The sequence below is a fragment of the Pseudochaenichthys georgianus genome, chromosome 3 (genome assembly GCF_902827115.2).
Source record: "Pseudochaenichthys georgianus chromosome 3, fPseGeo1.2, whole genome shotgun sequence".
Classification (NCBI taxonomy): domain Eukaryota; kingdom Metazoa; phylum Chordata; class Actinopteri; order Perciformes; family Channichthyidae; genus Pseudochaenichthys; species Pseudochaenichthys georgianus.
Genome location: NC_047505.1, coordinates 18,335,408 through 18,351,211, shown reverse-complemented (window position 1 = coordinate 18,351,211; position 15,804 = coordinate 18,335,408). Strand labels below are relative to the sequence as shown.

General features: G+C 42.0%; 1 protein-coding gene across 1 annotated transcript; it reads left to right on the top strand.

Annotated features, from left to right (window-relative positions):
* The first annotated feature begins 317 nt into the window (after positions 1 to 317).
* On the top strand, positions 318 to 14,937 carry e2f8 (E2F transcription factor 8). Its single transcript, XM_034076333.1, has 14 exons — positions 318 to 598; positions 1,612 to 1,672; positions 1,798 to 2,058; positions 2,140 to 2,287; positions 2,743 to 3,057; positions 3,186 to 3,347; positions 3,798 to 3,935; positions 4,114 to 4,326; positions 4,420 to 4,501; positions 4,858 to 5,362; positions 7,563 to 7,829; positions 7,913 to 8,045; positions 9,307 to 9,638; positions 13,874 to 14,937. Exons 1-14 carry the CDS (start codon positions 588 to 590, stop codon positions 14,039 to 14,041), a joined length of 2,796 nt encoding a protein of 931 aa, XP_033932224.1. The 5' UTR covers positions 318 to 587; the 3' UTR covers positions 14,042 to 14,937.
* Positions 14,938 to 15,804: the final 867 nt, after the last annotated feature.

The window sequence follows — 15,804 nt, the reverse complement described above, 5'->3', positions numbered from 1 at the left end:
ACACACGTTAAAGTTAACACCCGTGAACTAGATGCCCCTATCACTAGGACACTTTATTATTGCTATAATTCTTTGCGTTATATATTTTCAGGTTTTGTTGGAAATAGATTATATTATATTGCAATTCATTTAGCTAACGGTTTTATCCAAAGCAATTTACAATATTTAAACAAGGCATTGATTACACTGCAGATTAGAGCTACGTGTACAGTGTTTTCTTCCTCGTCAGTGTTTCCTCTTCACAGGCGGAAGTGCGTGGTCTGACGTCGGCGCGATGCTCCTCTAGGGCTCTGGGGCGGGCCAAATGCTTCTGGTCACCAAGACTTTCCACATCTGTAGTAAAGTTGACCAAGAGCCTACTGCTTACTATCAGGAGGGAACATACAAATAAGATCTTCGCACATTGTGTACTATTCCACTTTTGGTGTTTTTTTTAATGGTTATATTAGCGCGGAAATGTATGGAGTTCTGTTAAAATCCACATTAAGGACCCGGATTTATATTTTGGAAACACTCAACTGGTATCGACAAAACTTTAACGTTGCTGTGAAGATGGGACGTTTCCTGCTCTGAGCAAGGCTTATTTCATGAATTTGGGGTACGTTTGAACATAGTTTAATTTCTGCTTGATAATGCAAACGTGTGTACCTTGTCCCAAGACGTTTTATTTATCCAACGCTTTAGTTTAAGGTGAGCTAGGTTAAGTTGCCGCCTCCTCCTTATAAACTGCTTAACTCGATAGACATGTCAGCGAATGTTGCGGCTGTGTGTGTTTTAAAACAAAGCACTGAATGGATGAAGCTCTGGGTATACCGGTTTTACAACGTTTTGTTAACTTTTAGCTATAAGGATATCCAGACGGCGGGCGTTCGCCGGCTACATGACACAAACATTATCTTACGTTGGGGAAGTCTTACGCTTTTTAAACAAGTAACCCTATAAATGCATATTAACTTATAGTAATGATTCAGACTTTAGCCCTGTAGGTATCACAGTTTAATGCGAGCCGCCGCTGATACCTTACAGACGTTCCGCGCCAAGGATTTCAAAAAACAGTTTACCTGCGCGGGACAGTCATTCACTTCCTCAACGCTGCCATTGGCTGCTTTCAGCAAAAAGGGCGGCCCCTCTGCGTCCGTTTGGCCCCGCGATTCGATGGAATGCACGTCAGTTACCGCCAATATAAATCTGTTGTTTTTATTAGATTTAAACAGATGTTTATTTATTCTTACTAGGTGATTAATTGAAAAAATCGAATGAAATCACCGGTTCATAGTTTCACTCTCTTTTCTCCCGCTGCTTTAACAATGTTGGTCCTTGACAAATATATTTCAGTGAAAAAGCGGTAAGGATGTCGTTCTGATAATATGTAAACACTTAAATAGCAGTATTGTTGAAGTTAATGTGGAACGTATTAATGTTAGTTGGCTAAATTAATCAGTTAATACGGCTGAACACCATTATGATTTTGTACCTATGTCTCTATATCCAAAACGTGTTAAGAGCAAATGTTTCAATCTTTGTTTTATACTATCACTTGACGATTGCATCTTTTTATTAATGCCTAGTTTACTTTAGCTAATATAATACTTATTCAATTCTTATGTTAAGGTGGAAAATGTCAAGTATGGCGCTTGAATCACAATCCCTGACCCAGAAAGCTCATTCTAAGGTCAGTGAGTACATAGGAATCTGAGTGTGTCTCGGATATCATTTTGTTTTATTTATGATATCAATAGGCAATGGATGGATTTGTATCTTAATCATTGTCTTTTGATTTCTCTTTTTGCTGACTAGGATGAAGGCTTTGTAGCCCCAAAGGTTACAATAAATACCCCAAAGAAATCATTTGGTCAGTGTGCCTTCTCCGTGGAGAACCAGCTGACCATGGGTCCCCTCACTACACCTAAAAAGGGAATGGAAGTACGTTCTGTTGACCCCTGGACGCCCACCTCCAACCTGAAAATGCTCATCAATGCTGCTAGTCCTGAAATCAGGAACCGACAGAAGGAGCTGTGCATTGACAACGACGGACGGGAAGGTCTTGATCCTTCACAGGTACAATACATCTCCTCACATTACCACACAACTCTTCCTGATGACTCAAGGCGTTACAAACATCTTGTTGTCTTCCCGTAGGAATCGGAAAACGGAGACTGGAAAATGATCAGCAGGAAAGAGAAGAGCCTGGGTTTGCTCTGTCACAAATTTCTCGCCCGATACCCGGATCACCCCAACCCTGCCCTCAACAACGAAATCTGCCTGGACGATGTGGCTACTGAGCTCAGTACGTGTTCTCTTGCTGTGTTTGATGTAGAGGATTATGTATTAATATCAAAATAAATGCTTTATGAGCGCAACAGCTTATCATTGCTTTCAATAACTCTTTGTAGTAGATGTGGCAATTAGGTTTCAATGTAGTTAAAGGCGTCCATTTTATTTAAAGATCATAATAATACTGTTATGGCTGTTACATAGATGCCATGATATCTGAATTCACGAGTTATTACAATGCTAACATTGATTACAATTTCCACATTGACTGTAATTGTGATGTCTGGTATATTCTGACTTACAGAAGCATTGAAGTTTGTCGCAATTGGACCCAGTGTACACATAGTTGTAGGTTTGAAATTGTGTTTTCCCCCCCCACTTAAAGTAATAATTTCTGCAGTTTCTTAAACTATTTGTGATACCTAATCAGTTTTTAAACTTGAAACACATTATTTTCTCTCTCCCCAGGTGTAGAACGGCGGCGCATCTACGACATTATGAACGTGCTGGAGAGTCTGCACATGGTGAGCCGCTCGGCCAAGAACCGCTACACGTGGCACGGCCGGACCAAACTGGCCCAGACTCTGGCCGTTCTGAAGCAGGTGGGCGAGGAGCAAAGGTACGGCCAGCAGATGCTGCACATCCGGCAGCGTCTCCGGGACAAGGAGTTTGACTTTGACGGGGAGGAGAAAGAGAACGAGGAGGTGGTGCAGCTTGAGAGCGGGGAGCAGGGACAGAAGGAGCTCTTCTTTGTGGAGCTTCCAGGAGTAGAGTTCAAAGCAGGTGAGAAGCAATCCTTGAAAAACCCTTCAATTGAACAAAAAAGCTGGAGTTCTGTAAAATATTCGACTTTTCTTGGGTATGTGACACAGTAATCTGATTTAAATCCCCTTTTTGTATGTTCTGTCCAGCCTCTGTGAACAGTAGGAAGGATAAATCTCTGAGGGTGATGAGCCAGAAGTTTGTCATGCTCTTCTTGGTGTCTAATCCTCGTGTGGTCAGTTTGGACGTGGCCGCCAAGATCCTGATCGGAGAGGACCAGTGCGTGGATCAAGACAAGAACAAGTTCAAGAGTGAGTATAACACCCGTATCTCAGTTATAGGCAGGGTTGGTAAAACTGATATTTCAGCAAGTTTGCCAACTCACCGTCTTCCTAGTGTGTAATAGAGACCTTCTTGCATCGTAAATCAATAGAAATCTTTTAGAGAGTTGTAAACATTTTTTTCTTCTTCTTTTTTTTTTTTTAATTAATTCTACCGTGTTGTGTAATGTTTTTATACTGTTCATGCTCACTGCTTGTAGCACTTACGTGATTCGCAGTCAAATATGAAGTGCTTTAGAAATGAAACATCTACTCCATGCTGTTCATATTTCCCAATCTTAGAATGTATGTGCAATTGTAAAACTTTGAATGCAGTGAGAAGGAATAGACATTGGACCGCTTTGTATTTCTGTAACAGTATGTTCTGTGTCTCTGTATGTGTAGTATATAAATCGTTCTGTTTTTTTCATGTGTTTGCAGCCAAAGTACGTCGGCTGTACGACATAGCTAATGTGCTGCGGAGCCTGAAGCTCATTGAGAAAGTCCATGTGACCGAAGAGAGGGGGAGGAAGCCCGCCTTTGAATGGGTCGGCCCCGAAGAATTCCCACAAGTTGAAGGTATCATCTGACCTCTTTTCCCTTTTTATTCTTTATATTTTGGTCCTTAATTAAAAGGAAATAAGGCTTAGACTCCTGTGAAATATATTTTGTTGAATAATGATTGCCAGTGCAGCTGATGGTAAGTCAAATTAGTATCTCAGATCTTCACGGACTAAACAGTAAACTCTTGTTTCAGATTTGGAGCGCTCCGCATCCGAATGCGCAACCAAGAAAAAAAGTGTACTGGAGCCCCGTGCTCTGGAAAACTGTGCCAAAAACCTGTTCTCATCTCCCGGAGCCAAGCGCGGCTTCACCCGACACCCCTCACTCATAAAGCTGGCCAAGAGCATTCAGGACGACCGCAGAAAGATCAACTCCGCCCCCAACAGTCCTTTCAAAGGCGCCTTCAGTGAGTGCAGAAAATGTTCCTTCAGACCAGGCTACTATTGTTACATATCTTTGTGAGTGGTGTGATGACGCTCTTTTCCTCTTCTGTCCTCAGGTGATTCATCAAACACTGAACTCCCAAACAAAATGGCCCAACTTGCTGCTATTTGTCAGATTGAGCTCAACCAGGAGTCATCGTAAGTTTGGTTCCATTTAGACTAAACTGTTTAAGAGGTAGTTGAAATTCCTCTATCAGAGTGTTGTTGTTAAAGTTTATAAAAGACCACTGTGAAGGCGCATAAAAGAAAAATATGTAACCCATTCAGACAAACTTTGATTCCAACATGTGATTGAATGCATCATGGACACCGCCTGGCTTTATTGTTTAGCTATTTACATGACTTCCTGCAGCCTATGATTCATTTGAACAACTATTAGGTCATTATCAATGAATGTATAAATCAGTGGCTAATTTAAAAGTTACCCTACAGCCTTTCATTTGTATCATTTTAAATAAGTTAAGTGTTAAATGAGAGTCCTGCTTGTGTTCCAGGACTGGAGCTGATGATCCAAAGCCTTTTGCTGCAGAGGCAGACCCTGCTGCTGTGAGGCTGGACCCCTTCTCTGTTTCAATGGAGCCGCCTCCGGCACCGTTTCAAACTCCAACCCAGGAGACTACATTCAACACTGCCGTCCACCTCACCCCCCACACGCCTCTGACAGCCCTGCCCACAGGCTCCCTCGCCTACATCCAAGCACAGTGTTCCCCCCTCATCCCCGTCCTGTTGCCCCAGCAGCGGGGGGGCATGCCATACGCTGTGTACCTGCACTCTTCGTCCCCGAGGCCCAACCCTCTGGTCCGGCCGCAGCCCACCAGCCTGGCCGTGCGCTCCATGACCTTTGAGGATAAAACAGGGCAGAGTCCGACGGGCCAGGGCAGCGCTAAGAGTCTGCCGGCCTTCAGGGCGTCAGAGGTCAGCCCCTTAGTGCTCAAACGGCTGCGCTCAGATTCAGCCTCAGACGGCAGCCCATCCAAAGCCAAGAGGACAGACTTTAAGGTAAATACCAATACAATCCATCGAAACGGTGCATTTGTACAACACTCTTATGTTGAGGAATTGTGGAAAATGGCAAGACTTCAGCAAAATATAAAAAACTGGAGGGGCTAGCACTGCTCAATTTAAAATGATCTAATTGCAATATTTTGGCTGAGATTTCTTATTGCGATATGATTCCTGACATTGTAGAAAATTCTCATTATTGCAAGAATATTCAAATTCTCCTTAGTTTATATTCAAGTAATCATGGTGTGGTACCAGTGTTTCCCACAGATCTGAAATATACTTGGGCGGGTGGCGACAGTGAGGTGAGGTGATGTGCAACAACATTAACCTTTCTGTTGGTCACTTGTTAGCAGACCCTTAACGCGATGGCAGAGCGAACAGGTACAGGCAGGGCCCGTAATGATAGCCCTATAGTTTAAATCTACTACCCACACATGGAAATGGGTTACTTTTTAAAACATTTTTTTTTTTATTTAGGAACCTATCCATGTGATTTTTAGTGGGGTTCGACCTCAAATCCTCTATGGGGGTCCAGGGGCATGCCCCCCCGGTAAGATTTTATTTTTTATTTGAGTTAAATGCATCAATCTGGTGCATTTTGAGGGGGAAATAAAGAGACTAGATCTATGGAAACACCTATATTAAACAGAACTGTATACATTTCAATAATCATAAAATCATGGCCATAACCAATACCATACCATTTCCAATATGAAAAAAACACTGAAACTTGTTTATTAATTTATTTTTGGTTCATTTATAGTTGTGAGTGTGTCTGTGCTCCTGAACCAGCCTCTCCTGTCTCCCTCCTCTCCCTCTGCTCCTCTTTGAGGCAGCAGCAAAGACTAGTTTTCTTTCAAGTTTTAAAAGTGTATCTTACCTTTTTTCACCCAGTTAACTTTTTATTTATTTATTCATGCATGCATATTTTACTAATCACATTACATTTCATTTAGCTGACGCTTTTATCCAAAGCGACTTATAATGACCGATTACAGGGACATGCTCCCTGGAGTAACTAAGGGCTAAGTGCCTTACTCAAGGGCACACTAGTGGTGGTGTTCCTCGCGGGATTTGAACTCACAGCCTTCCGATCTTCAGCCCACCTCGCTATCCATTAGACCAATCACTACCCTCTCAAATGGAAATATGTGTTTACATAAATGGTGACCACACCGTTTGAGACCCACTGAGAACTTAGACTAAGTTAACTATCTAAACACTCAGAGAGTCCTTTACTTCACCTGAGCTGAGCTTATCCCGAGCTTGAATGACACACAGAGACCAATCAAGGGCTTTGATTTATGATCTGTATGACAGTGGCCATGTCGGCAGGCCACATCATGTGGACAGCCAGTCACCCTGTGTGAGGCAGGCCACTTAACAGGCCAGAAGGAGGCGAGATCAGTGCAAGGGAGGGAGGGATCATTGTCCACAAGTTAATCGATCGCAGATGGCGTCGTGGTCACGGACTAATAAAAAAAAAAGTTATTAAAAAAAAAAAAAAACTAAATGGATCGCGAAATATACTTGGGCGGCCGTTAATATACCTGGGCGGCCCGCCCAAGTATAGTCTATGTGTGGGAAACCCTGGGTACTTAAAGGTGGGGTAGGTAAGTTTGAGAAACCTGCTCGAGATACACTTTTTGTTATATTCCATGGAATGCTCTTAACATCCCGATAGAAATGAATATCTGAAGTGCTTTGACAAAAAAATCCATAAAGAAAAGTCATCTGTGGAAGCCGTAATACTGTAAAAAGCACGACCAATCATTTTAGCCAACCCGGCTAAAATAACTGGATGGCCTGCCTGCCTGTCAGCCTTCCATCTGTGCACACACTTATCTCGTGCCCTCACTGGTCATGTGCACGTTCGTGTGTGTTGGAGGAGGGGCTCTGTAAGGAAGTGGCAGATTTTTTCCATCTGTGTATTTTCAAATTCTAGCGCACTCGAGCTGGTTTGTCCAAAATTACCTACCCCACCTTTAAGGGGATCACAACCAAATAAAGATGTTTTTCTGATGATTGTAGAATACAATTATTAGGCCACAATACTTAACACATTTTTTACACATTCTGCTCCATGCGATTTTGGATATTAGAGGAAGTCCATATTGCGATATTGATCGAATTGTGATTATTTTGGCAGCCCTAATTCAGATTATTCCCCCGCCTCTCTGTTTCCCTCCTTTAGGACACGTCTCCAAAGCTGTGTGAGATCCTGCAGGCCCGGCTAAAGGCCCGGCGCAGCACTCAACCTTTAAACCGGCCCTCGCCTCGTGCCCTCCACCTTGACCCGGAGTTTGTAAACACCCCCGGTGTTGCTGTAGCCAATCAGACACTAGAACAAAGCTTGGAGACCTTCCTGGACAAAGAGGACAGGACCTCATACTCAGACAGTGAGGCGGGCTTAACACCAGTCAGGGTCGTACCCTTAACGCCGGGACAGCTCCACACAGAGGTAAAATACACAGAGAGACTGAGATGTGTTGCTTTTGTCCATTCAGCTGCACAAAGTTTGACTTTTTTTTTCTGCTTGTCAAGACTTTAATACCGGCCGGATACCTGATCCCAATCTCCCAGCAGTCCCTCATCAGCTACAGGGAAGCCCAAGATGCAGGGAGAGAAAGCAACAAGGCCTTAACTCCCGCTTACATCTACCAAACACCCACTGCAGGTAAACACGTCATGAAAAGTGGATTTTAGACTACTCTTGATACGAGTCAATTTTTTCGTTCAACCAATCGTCCAAATGCGTAAGAAATAAAATTTCTTACAGAATGTAATCAGCGTCAACCGGAGAGTGTTAAATCACAATTAATTCATCCAAATAGTGAATGTTCTATATTTACACTTATCTTCCTAACATAGACCATGCTTCTTCCCTACTTTTAGAGCTTTCTTTTGTTGTGAAATGCATCTAAGATTCTTTATCCAGGGTGTCCGCAGGGTCTTACAAAGTATTAAAAGTTGATAAATCAATTTAGCGAAAATTAAGGCTATTAAAAAGTATTAAAAAGTATTAAACGGCATTTTCCAAGGTATTAAGAAGGTCCACAGCAACGACAACATGAAACACCCTTTAATTTACTGAAACAACATGTCGGGAAACCCCCTCAAGGTGACCCCATGCATAGCGTGCCATAAAATGCTGCTTCTTATTTTAAGTTTTGTTGCCTTGCTCCGCTCTGTGGGGGGGGGGGGGGCAGCAGCGCCACTAACAGGCCTGGCATATGTACTACAGCGTTTCCAGCATTTCCAGCGGTCTAGTGTGAACGGACACGTTAATGAATCGAATGCGTGTGAACGGAAGACTTTTTTGCGTTTGCGTCCTCGTGGGGCCGGGGTCTAAGCCAAACTATATCCGGTCACAGAGATCTGCTATTTTAAAGTAAGGTCAACACATATCGACCCTAAATATAGTCTATATTAAGAACGAGAAAAGTCTTAACATATATATCGTTTTTTGTAAACATATGACAAATGTGTGAGGGTGATGACGTCAGAGCATCGTCCTATGTGCCGGGCTTAGCCCCAATTTAACCCCTGGGTATTTGTGAGGGAGCTCCTATATGGCATTACCCCGCTGAAGCTCACTAAAGTTTAATATATTTCATAGTTCAAAGTTTTGTCAATTGTTTTGTTTATTGGTCAAATAGTGGTTTCTGAGGAGTTTTGCTGGAATGAAAGAGTACAGAAGCAACAAAGCAGCATACTGCATTAAACCTCACAGTAAATGTGAGGTAAAGTGTGTCGCCAATGTAACCGAAGTTACAATGAGGTCTTAAAATGTATGGAAAGGGTCTTAAAAGGTATTACATTTGACTTCAGGATTCCTGCATATACCCTGTTATTGTATTGCTCAAATTGAACCTGCTAATAACTGTAGATTAAATGAAGGGTCTATATACATTTTTCACACTTGTTTTTGTCCACAGGCTCCAGACAGGCCCTAGCCCAGGAGACGACCCCCACCAGCCTCCGTCTTCACAAACCAGCCGCCGCCTCGCCCCTCACTACCCAGCAGGCGCACCGCCTCCACAGCCCCAGCCCCGCCATCCTCAACTTCACCCTGCAGAACCTGGGCCTGATCTCAGGGTCTAGCCCGGGAAGCCTCTTTGCGGCCCCCCAGACCCCGGAGGGTGTCAGCAGCATGGCCAGCCCTCTGGCCCTGCAGCAGAGAGGCATGGTGTTCATCAAACCTGTGTCCCCTGTGCCGGTGCAGCAGTCTCTGTCAGGGCAGCCCATGACCCTGTTCAGCTTACAACAGGTAACAACTCATGCTTGTGTTTAGATAACATCTGGAGTATAACAATATTCCATCACATATTTCTTTTAAACATAACAAATGTGGCCTTATATCGAAAAGCATTCAGAATATGTCGTTCGAATGGGGTTTTTACCCCAGTCTGCGACACACGAGACAACCATTTTGACACTAGGGACAATCTCTAAAAATCTGTCTCTCCCAACTGAACAAACTTTACGAAAGGGAATCAACTTTGTATTATCTTCTCAAGGTGAAGATAGGAAGTTCTGAACATGTTACTTTACAGATCACACATTTTGAAATACTTGGCAAATCGCTGTTGGGAGATAAATATGTTGCCGTTTGCCCTTGAAACAACATAGAATCCCATCTGCTGGTGTTGTTTAACCCTTAAAGACCGAGCGAAGGGGTAGCGTTCTAAAATGCTTAATAACTTTTTAACCGCTAATCCTATCCATCTAATTTAAAAAGTGAGGTAAAGCGGCGATTCTATGCTTTTCGCTGGTATCACTCATGGGTATCACTATGTCCTTCCGGGATTCAGAGGCTCCGACGTGATCTGGGCAACTTCATCACATTGTAGAGCCTTGATTCGTCAGGGAGACCCACGCGGCCCCTCCGTCTGAGCCAAACAGCAAAGGTTTTAGACTAAGTCCCCTCCCCTACCATCCTCTCGACCAATCAACATAGGTTGCTGTGTATGTTTTTGGTGGCGGGAGATAAACAAACAGAGACGAGAGAGTAATACAAAAGAAGAGTAATTTTGCCAGCGTAAGAGAAATAAATACAACACGAGATATCTAGATACAGTCACACACATACATACATATACACACACCCCAAGACAAATTCAAACCAACATGTCAAAACGGCGTTACACTACGGAAGAAGCCATAGCATTTATTTTGTCTGGCGGACCGCTTAGCGATGCAGCAGTGGATTCCTCAGATTCTGAAGCTGACAGCTGGCGTGATGAAGAGGAGTATGATCACGGGATTGATCCCTTCGAAGATAAAAAGTGAGTAACTTTGCTTATATCTTATTGTTTGTGTTGCATTTATCGGTTGTTATTTCTGTATAACGCAGAAAATAATTCGTCCTAAGACTTTTTATAATGGATGGCCATTTGCCGTAATTGTGTCATAAAGTGAAGTCCTGAGCTCAAGATTCACTATCAATAGAGGCTACTATTTATTTCGGTAAAAAAACGTCAAGCAATACCTTTCATTTATTGCCTCATTCCGCTTTCCCTCTTTGGTTGTTTGTTATAAGGTCTAATGTTATTATATTCATTGCATTACAATTCAGTTACTGATTCCATCAACTAGTAATGTTAGCAGAGGGATAAAGTGTGAATCAAATCAAAAGTTGAGACTGTGTTTAGAAAATAGATAGGATGACACTGGAGAAATAAAAGCAATAAAGGAAATTAAATAAATTCAGACATTTATATCTGTATATTTTCCTCCCTTTTATTTTAGTCCAGAGGCTGAGAGAGGGGATGCACAAGCCACTGTCCCCATCAGTAGGCCTCCTTCAAACCGAGAGGGAAAAGAATGTGGCCAGGAGGGTGCAGCATCCAGAAAAAAGGCCAAACCAATGCCAGCCCCCCTGACAGTGAAAGGGAGAGGAAGAGGAAAAGGGGAAAAAAACATCTCTGACCCCAGAAGAGCCAGGAGCTGTTTGGAACACCTGAGGTGCCAGATACTGCCCAACAACTACCACACTTTTGCCCGAAAAGAGCCCCTGGAGTCCAAGGTTTTGTTGGTGTGGAGAATACTCCTGCACAAATATTTAGACATTTTTTTAACAACCAAGCTGTAAATATCATCTGCAAGAACACAAACAAAAATGCTGAAAAGGAGCAGGCTAAGGGGAAAGTTTGTTTGGGAAGAGCTAAAGCCGGTAAAATTCCTCATGTATGTCAGCCTTATGATGTTCATGGCACTTCTAAAACTGACAAAAGTAAGAGACTACTGGAGGAATGGATCACATCTAAGTGTTCTCTTTCCTGCTTCTGTCATGACAAGAGACAGGTTCATGGCAATCAGCAGAGCTGTACACCTGAGCGACCCAGACCATGATTTGGCAAATGACCGGAAAAAGGACACCCCAGAGTACGATCCACTCCATCGCCTAAAACCACTTCAAGCCACCATAAAAGAGGCATGCAAGGCAATGTGGCAGCCTAGGAAAGACATTTCAATTGATGAACGGATGGTGGCCACAAAAGCCAAAATTGGACTGAGGCAGTACATGAAAGCCAAGCCAACTAAGTGGGGTGTGAAGCTGTTTGTGTTAGCAGACTCCAGCAATGGGTATACCATAGATTTTTCCCATCTATACTGGAAAGAGCCGCTTCATTTCAGGGCAGGGTCTCTCTTATGATGTTGTCAGCGGCCTAATGGATAATTCCTACTTGGGGAGAGGTTACCATCTTTTTGTAGACAATTTCTACACCAGCCCAAAACTTTTTACTGACCTATTTGCAAGGGGTTTTGTGGCATGTGGTACATTCCGCGACAATCGGAAAAACGTGCCTAAATCAAAATTGAATGCCCCAGGGGCTCAATGCGATGGCTCAGAGAGAAGGAGCTTTTGTTTGTGAAGTGGATGGATACGAGAGAGGTGTCAGTGTGCTCTACAATACACCAAGCCTTCAATGGAGACACTGTCCCCAGGAATGTGTATGCTAAGGAAACGGGGAAATGGCAAAAACAAAACATCATGGCACCTCGTTGTGTGGTTGAATATAATAAATACATGGGTGGGGTGGACTTGTCAGACCAGCTCATCCAATACTATTCAGTCCACAAGAGGTCCAACAGGTGGTACAGGACACTGCTGTACCACTTTATAGACATTGCTGCAACCAACAGCTATATTCTGCACAAGGAGATGTGTCTGTCCTCAGGGTCAGTGGCCATGTCCCACGCCCAGTTCATGGAGGAGCTGTGTGGAGTCCCAATTGGCAGCTTTGTGCCACCCAAAGGGGCACAGTGCTTGCCAGAGTCAATGTCCTGTGCAGAGGAGGAGGAGAAGGAGGGAATTGACTCATTTGCGAGACGGAGGTCGGGAGACACGGCAACAAAAGGTCGGCGAAAATGTGTGCTCTGCAAAAAACGTTCCATCTGGAAGTGTGCGCGGTGTGATGTGACACTGTGTCTTGTGGCTCACAGAAATTGCTTCAGCAAGTGGCATAGCAACCGCACGTAAAACATTTCGATTGACTGAATCAAGTCTGATTGTAATTTAATGTAAATAATTTAAAAAATGTTGATACATTTCCTTTCCTCTTTGTATATTTTTCTAATATTTTGTTTATAGTTTGAAGATCATTTGCTCTTTGTACATTTGCACTTTCTATATATTTCTAATACTTTGTTTATAGTTTCAAGATAATTTGCACTTTGTATCTCCAGCATCTGGAATTTGTTTCACTGTTTGTGTTTGTATTGAAATGTTCAAATGATAATATATTTCTCTGAAACAAGTTATTTTTGTTGCAATGTCATCTGTTATGGTTTAATTTGTTACTCTCAAACTTTTTTTGACGGAAGAAACATAATCAGTCATTTAAATATGGAAATACAATTCGTTTTAATTATTCCATATTATCCTAGGCATTTTTCAGTGAAAAACGCCTAGGATAATATGGAATAAATAGCTGTAACTTACTCAGGGAACATAATATGCAGATTACATTTCATTTGAAAGCCTAAAACATCTAAATGCAGCTTTGTAAATAATAAAAAAAGAAAATTCCTATGTTCCTGTCGGAGTAAACAGTAAAAAAAAAAAAAACATTTGTACTGCCGTTTTTGAAAAACTGGTAAATTCAGCCATTATCACACAAAGTTAAGGTAACATTTGGACTTTAAATTAACCAGACTTGAACTAGAGGTTCTCCTGAATCAAATGAGGTAAGGCACTTGATGCTGACTGCTAGAAAAGGTTAGAACAGGTTAGGAGAAACGAATAAATACAGGAGAGTCAGGCAGGCGAAAATTCCGTCTAGGTCTTTAAGGGTTAAGGTTCAGTTTGCACATACCACAACAACAAAGGCGTGGGAGCCAGTGTAGCAATGGGGATAGTTTTGGTCTTCAGACTTCATTGCAGACGTTTATTTAGGAGAAGTTAGTTCCTATGAAAACTGATTGCATTGGAGCAGGGACATTTTCTCTTGAACTCACCCTTTAAGATGAAACCCTCACCCATCACTATCTGTCCCGCAGCCCCTGATGACCACCCCCAAAGGGACGGCACTCCCCCAGCACAGCTTCTTCCACACGCCGGTCCACCTCTCCCCTCTGGCTGCCATGGTAACCCCAGGTGGACAACTGGCCCCCAACACAGTTTACATCCCTCAGAGGAAGCTGGACGTCGCCACTGAGGAGTCCTGAGAGCCCCGACAGAAACCCTCTGATGAGTGTGTGTGTGTATGGGTGGTGTTTGTGTTGGGTGACCTTTTATCTTCTGTCTGGTTAGCATTTCATAGTATTCATTACCTCCGAACATTTAACAGCAGCCTTACTGTCTTCATTTTGAAACAAAGTTCACCAGAAACTCATGAACATTATTGTTATTCTGGTAAAAACAGTTTTGCCCCAACTTTATTCTGCATAACTTGATAGAGATTGCATTTTCTTGTTTTTCTTTTGTTTGTTTATTTGAGTTATTTCTCCTAAAGTTGGTGATGTGAACACCAATTCCTTTTCATCAATTACCAAGAGTAGTAAACAAAAAATCAATGCTATAAAGGGCAACACACTTAAGTCAGATGGACGTTTGACTGAAAGACAAGTATGATTGGGAACCATTGTTTTATGATCATTTTGTCTCTAAGTGAAACCTTATGCAAAGACGTTTGCACATATGTACATGTTACCCCTGGTAGGAATATGAGAATATTTGTGATTGTAAGACTAATCAGACTTTTTCAAAAGTTTAATTTATAAGGAAATTACCTTCTGTATCTGTTGTCTTGTTAAATGTAAAATGTTAATTGAATTTTAATACATTTTTCTATGAACATCATGTGAAGTTGGTCTCTGTTTTCCTCTCTATGGTGATACAATATTATGGGATTGGAATCAGTCCATGCTACAAACCAAAATCATCATTGAAGATGAAACTGTTTATTATTTTTACTACGATTGTTTGATCTATACAATTTAAAATACTGATCCCTAATTCCCAGTGCTCTAGGTTACATTGCATGATTTTTGACTAAACAGGTTGACTCCGTTTACAATCATATCAAATGCAAATGGTCATATTAAAATGTCTTGAATTTAAACTCTTGAGTGTAAGTGGGAGTTGTAAGTATTATTTAAATCGTTAAAGGTAGATGCGTCAGAAAGTCCCTACATCTCACTTTCAACCATAAATACGACTAAAGCCGTTTATTTCCTCACCCGATTACACATTTTCCATTGTGTTGTACCTTTTATTTGAATAGCTGAACAAATGATGTGGGAGGTGATTCAGAGGTCACGAAACAGGATGTTTTACTCGCATGGCTAAAATATTTCTTTACAATTTAGGCGTGTCAATCACAAGTCTCTTCACGATACAATATGTCAATTCTTTGTGAAACTATAAAAGTCTGCCACGATGCAAATTTGATTCAATTTAATTCAGCGGGCTGGTATTAATTTGAGACAAGATGCTACATTTATATTTAATCAAAAATAACTCAAATGTGATTTGACTTTTGATGAAAATAAAAAATTATATATATTTATGTATAGAAATGTCCTTGAGTTGATATGGTTTTTTTAGGAGTATGAGTCATTGGCCATTGAATCAATACAGATTGATGGATTGTTAAACCCCTAAAACATCATTTGGATGTGACAACTTTGAAAATGGACACCATACAGGTGAACCATTTTGATTTAGGTGTCAACACTGGCTCTCTTCTGGAGAAACCTTAACATTTAACCCACAACAAACTACAGTTTCCATTTAACCAAGAAGCTATTTTGCCTTCTGGTGCGTAATGAGCATCACATGGTCACTCATGTATCTAAAGAGATGTCATCACATGCAGTTGCTTTCCCATCATCCATCATCTCATAACCATGTGGATAACTCCCTGCTCCCAGCTGTCTTTAGAGTTCCGTTTAGAGTTTCCGGTGTCTGCCTGTGAGTCCAAATGTTA